The 6,102-nt window shown below is 37.0% G+C and overlaps 1 protein-coding gene across 1 annotated transcript in view; it reads left to right on the top strand.

The window, feature by feature from the left end:
* Positions 1 to 6,102, top strand: part of LOC144222280 (gamma-aminobutyric acid receptor subunit alpha-3-like) — a 132,709-nt gene that overhangs the window by 107,356 nt on the left and 19,251 nt on the right. The window contains exon 7 of the mRNA XM_077752761.1: positions 4,678 to 4,889. Within this exon, the coding sequence (XP_077608887.1) occupies positions 4,678 to 4,889 (212 nt within the window). The remainder of the gene's footprint in view (positions 1 to 4,677; positions 4,890 to 6,102) is intronic.

Raw genomic sequence — 6,102 nt, 5'->3', positions numbered from 1 at the left:
CCCCCCCCCAAAGATATCCATGTCTTAATCTCTGGAATCTGTGAATGTTACCCTATAGAGCAAAAGAGATGTTGCAGATATGCACTAAATTAAAAATATTGAGATGGAGAGATTATACTGGATTATCTGGATGGGCCCTAAATATAATCATGTGTCCTTATAAGAGGGAGGCAGAGAGATATTTGACTACAGAGCAGAAGGCAGTGTGATGAAAAAAGCGGGAGAAATGTGAAGATGCTATGCTGTTGGCTTTGAAAGAGGAGAGGGCCCATAAAACTTCCAGACTTCTGGTCNTCTGAAAAAGCATCTATTCAAAAATTATAAGGAGATCCTAAAATTCAGTGATAAAAATATAAAGAACCTAATTTTTAAAATAGGAAAAATTCATGAAAAGACATTTCACCAAGAATNAGAGGAACAATCTCACACTTCTGGTGAGGTTGTAAAATGGAACAATCACTTAGGAAAAAAATTTGGCTATTTCTTAAAAGGCAAAAAAGGTATTTCACTTTATACCCAAGTGATTTGAAAACATATATCCATAAAAGGTTTATACAAGAATGTTCATAATAGCTTTATTCATAAAATCCCAAATTGGAAAATATCCAGATGTACATCAACAAGTGAATGTGTGTTTATATTGTGGCATATTCATACAGTGAATTGACAACTATTGATTCATATAGCAATATAAGTGAATCTCAAAAATTATGACAAACTAAGCAGACACAAAATAGTACATAATATATGATTTCATTTATATGAAATTCCAAAACAGGCAAAACTAAGCTATGGTGTTAGAAACCAAAGCATTTCTTTCCTTTGAGGTGGTGGGTTGACTGAAAATGAGTATAATAAAACTTACTGGTTTAGTAGAATATTCCATATCTTCATTGGGGTATTAGTTATATAACTGTATACGTTTGCCCAAAAACTTTGAAATGTACAACACAAAAAAGAAATGTACAAAAAACTCTTTTTATTTTATTGTATATAATTTATAACCCAATTAAAAACATTGACCTACTAGAACTTCAGATAGTTATCAAACTTTAAAATAGCTATGATGAACATGTTTAAGTAGGTGAAATTAATATAAGAATTCTATCATATAAACAGTGTGTTTGCATAGAGAGAAAGAGCACACGTGAGAGAACAAGCACAATGGAAATTCTAAAACAGGAAAATACAGATAAAAAAATTAGTGGTTTAGATATAGTTGAAGGAAGAACCCATGAACTGAAAAAGAAAAATACTAGAATGTGGCCCAGAAAGACAAAAATGTGTACAATGCAGAAGAGAGAGACATAATATATGATTTATTGAGAAAGTTTAACACAGACATAATGGAATCCTAGAAGAAAAGTGAGAGAATGGTATAGAGGCGATTTTTGAAGAGATCATGGTTGCACCCTGTCCAAGCCTGAGAAAGGACATAAAGGTACAATTACAAAAAGCTCTATGAACCTAGTAGGATAAATTAAAAGAGATAAACAGAGACATATTATAGTGAAACTTTTGGAAACAAAGAGTAAAACCTTTAGCCTAGAAAAAAAAAAGCACACTTCCTTTAAAGTAATGATAGATTACCAGATGACTTCAATAGAAACAATAAAGACCTTTTAAGATAAAAAGATAAAATTAAAAATTCACTATTGTCAAACCCTCACTAAAGGGAGTTCTTTAAGAAAAAGGAAAATTTGGGGAGCATGGGTGGCTCAGTTGGTTGAGTGTCCGACTTCAGCTCAGGTCATGATCTCATGGTTTGTGAGTTTGAGCCCCACATCAGGCTCTGTGCTGTCAAATAGCTCAGAGCCTGAAGCCTGCTTCAAATTCTCTATCTGCCTTTCTCTCTGTCCCTCCCCTGCCCATTCTCTGCCTCTCTCTGTCTCTCAAAAATAAATAAATGTTAAAAAAATTAAAAAGGAAAATTATCCCAGAAGGATAGTTTTAGATACATTTTAACAATGAAAATAACAAATGTGAGGAATGCTAAATGACTATTGAATGTATAAAATAATAACAGTGGCTTATTGGGTATATGATATATTTAGAATAAAAGACTAGACCATAATGCAGTGTATGTAAGTTGAGATGGAAATAAGGTGTTCTAAGGACTTTCCTTGTCAGTGAAATGTGTAAAGGTACCAAGTAATATTAAATTTTCATAAGTCAAAGGTTCATGCTGACTAAAACTCATACATCTAATGGGAATGTTAAATGGTACAAGCACTTTAAAAAAACTGTTTGGCCATATCCTATAGTTAAACATATGCTTACAATATAATCATGTAGTTCCATCCCTAAGTGTTTACTAAGAAAAATGAAAACACATGCTCACACAAAGACTTATATGTAAATCTTCCCAGCAGCTTCATTCATAATAGTTGAACATTGGAAATAGTCCAGATGCCCATTAATAGGTGAATGTATAAACAAATTGTTATATTAGTGCATGGAATGCTACTCTGAAATGAACAGAAATGAACTAAAGATAGATGCAACAACATGAATGAATTTAAAGAAAACTATGCCAAGTGAGGAAAGTCAAACACACATGAGTACATGCTGTATGATATGTATGAAACTCTAAGGGAAAAAAATCTAACCATACTGAAGAAAAGCAGAGAAGTAGTTATCTGGGGCCAGGGAGAGTAGAGAAGTTTCACTCATCACACATGTACTAGGGGCTTACTCTGTGCCAGGTATTATATTCAGGGCTGAGGGGATAGAGACAGATTACTCATGATCCCTATTCTCAAGCAATTCCTTCTTTGGTAGTACAGACAGACATGTGTTATCAAAGAAGTGTTCTAGATTTTTAGAAGTGCTCAAGGAAGTGAGGTGGAGCAGTCACAAAATACTTTCTAGAAGAGTCTTGAAAGAGAAGCACTGGGTGGTAAGTCTAGATCTCTTAAAATGCCAAGCCTCATTGTTCATTCATAAAATGTAACTGAGCATTCTACCAGCTGCTTAGCTAAGATTTCTTCACAAGATGACTATTCTAGTGAAGCTTTAGAGGCTAGAACTCTAAAAATTTCTACTGAGATGTGGGACAGAAACACTTATGTTGCAGTATATTTCTCTCAATCCGTGCATAGGCACACTGCTATGCCTGTGCCAGGGTAGACAACTGCATTTACTAATAACCATAAGTAAGGTAGCTTGCTTCTCCCATGAATCACTTTTTGCCCAGTATAGTCAGAGGATTACTAAGCCTTAGTTTCAGTCCCAGAACTTACCGGCAACATATTCAGATAGTTTGTTAACAGATACTGGCTATGTGGCTGATTCCTGATAGGGCTTAAAATTTGGTTTTGCCAATCAGCCTTGCTTTCTACCTGGTTTGTAGAAAGGTGCTTCTTTAGGATCTCTCTGTTGAAACTGTACTAAGTCTTTTCCAGTCTGGATTTTCGTTTGTATAGCAAATGCATAAGTAAGATATTTGAGAGAGCAAGATGTGAAAGAAGGCCAAAGAGGCTGCAGCACACCTGGCTGACTCTCTGGGTAGAGTTAATAGGCCTTATCTGCTTGCTTTTCTATATAGTATCTCTCACGAGAGTAGGACTTCTTTCTATGCCCTACTTGACTCAGACTTACATTTCCTATCCTGCTGAGCATGTCAATACTCAGAAAGAGGGTCTGACTACTCCCCTGTCCTCAAGCCTGGATAATTTTGGGTATAACAACTGTCTTGTCAAAATTCTAGGGTATAGAGATATTGGAATAACCTTGGTTGTCCACAAAGTTCAATAGGACAAAGACTTTGATTCAGTTAAAGAACCATTTTCTACAGTGGTTTGTTACAGTATTAGGAGAATAGTGTCCACAGTAAGGGAAGTGAAAATTCTGAGTGTTGAGCTTAGCTCTGGGGTGTTCAAAAGAAAACTACCAGAATGGGGAAGGAGGAGAAACAAGAGAAGAAAGAGGCTGTGTTCATTCTGGAGAGTAATAGATTCATGATGAATCATGGCCACCATCTCCAACTCCCTAAAGGCCTGTCCTAGAGAGGAGGAAGCAGGCTTTTCTTTCCTGTGTTGCCAGAGAAAGAACTCTAAGATCAGTGGGCTAGGAGTTAGAGGAAGGCAGGTTTCAGCTCACACTGAAGGTTTTCTAATTAAAGAAGATTTTCTTATGAAGTTAGGGTTTCCTAATTAAAAAGTGCTGTTACAATGAAATAGGTTACCTGTTTTTCAATAGAAATGTTTAAGCAGAGGCTACTGGACAACTTTTATTTATTTTTTTAAAGTTTGTTTATTTTTGAAGTAGAGACAGACTATGAGTAGGGAAGGGGCAGAGAAAGAGAGGGAGACACAGAATCTGAAGCATGCTCCAGGCTCTGAGCTGTCAGTACAGAGCCCAATGCAGGGCTCGAACTCATGATCCATGAGATCATGACGTGAGCTGAAGTCAGATACTTAACCGACTGAGCCACCCAGGTGCCACTACAGGACAACTTTGAAAGGTGCTTTACTGGAGCTTCCTATTCCTGTGATAACTAGGATGTGGTAGTTAATAGATAGAACCATCCCACATTGACGTTCTCTGTATTTTACTTTAAGAGGGCCGTTTTGAGTGGGTTATAGCTCCTCCTTGTAAGTAGGAAGTTGGTAACCTCATCACATATGCTCTAAATGTCTTCCAGTGGCAACTGCTTCTCATTTTCTCTCTCCGCAGGTGTCACCACTGTTCTCACCATGACCACCTTGAGTATCAGTGCCAGAAACTCCTTACCTAAAGTGGCATATGCGACGGCCATGGATTGGTTCATAGCCGTCTGTTATGCCTTTGTATTTTCTGCACTGATTGAATTTGCCACTGTTAACTACTTCACCAAGCGGAGCTGGGCTTGGGAAGGCAAGAAGGTGCCAGAGGCACTGGAGATGAAGGTGAGATACAGCAGAGGTGGGAGCTGGGAAGCACTCCCTGAGAGAACTGTATTGGAACCAGGAGTGGGCAGCCTGCAGCCTGTGGGAACTGGCCAAGGCTGTGTGCTATTCACTGGGGTCATCAATCCAATTCTCAACTGGAGTGTTTCTTGGCAATGAGGAGTGTTTGCTGGGGACAAAGGAAAGAGAGTAGGTCATGGAGTGTTGATGTCTTGTGACAAGGGACTAACCATAAGTATGATACTACTACTAGACTCAAGGGGAATACACTGTATTTATAAAGCCACCCAAAAAAGGGCACAATCTCCGGGGCCAACTATGCTCCTCACTTTTCAGTATATTCCCATTACAGTCAAACTGAAATGATCATTATTCCTTCTGTGTCTTTGCTTTCTTTTTTTTTTTTTACATTCTACCTAGCATGTTCTTTTCCTATGAAGATCTACTCATTCTTCAAGACCCAGATGAAATGCTATTTTCTCCATAGAATCTTTCAAGAATCATCCAGATAGTTTTAGCTTTTCTTGTGGTAGGGGAAGGGTGTTTCTACCATTAAAATCCTGTATTTATATTAGAGTTGTTTATCTGCCTCCTCACTAGACTGAATATCTTGAGGGCAGGGTCTTGTCTGCATCATCTTTCTAACTAGCCAACATTCTTGCATAGCACCTGATTCATAACAAAAGCTGAATAAATGTTAGTTGGATTGGTGGAGCAATGGGAAAGAGGTAAAAAGAAAAAAAAACAATAAACCAACTAGGGTTGGTATGAATAAAACACAAATACCGTGAAATCAAGATATTGTCCTTGGCTGCTTTAAAAGAGTTCAGATCTCTAGATCTAGATGAAGACTATCCAAAGATGCTAAAAAGAACTGGCAGATGTGGTCCCAGAACCATTCCAGTAATATGAAGAATCATGGAGAAGAGAAAAGATAATGAAGATTTTTCAAACTGGAGGAAAAGATATATTTCATAGAATACAGACTGGTGAGTTGGCAAAATTTTAGAATAGGTTTTCACTATTTAGATAAAATTTATTAACTCCTTGCTATAAATTATGAAGAAATAAGCATATTTCTAATAACTATATCAACTCTATCATAGGAAGTTTTGGCTGGTTTTATTATTATACTTAGTCTAGTTGTTGCCTTTGTATCCTTGAAATATATTTATCCATCTAATACTTTGTTTCTCATCTATGAACAGGGTCT

The sequence above is a fragment of the Crocuta crocuta genome, unplaced genomic scaffold, assembly GCF_008692635.1.
Source record: "Crocuta crocuta isolate KB4526 unplaced genomic scaffold, BGI_CrCroc_1.0 scaffold872, whole genome shotgun sequence".
Classification (NCBI taxonomy): Eukaryota; Metazoa; Chordata; class Mammalia; order Carnivora; family Hyaenidae; genus Crocuta; species Crocuta crocuta.
The sequence above is the reverse complement of the archived record's forward strand: the minus strand, read 5'-3'. Positions and strand labels throughout refer to the sequence as shown.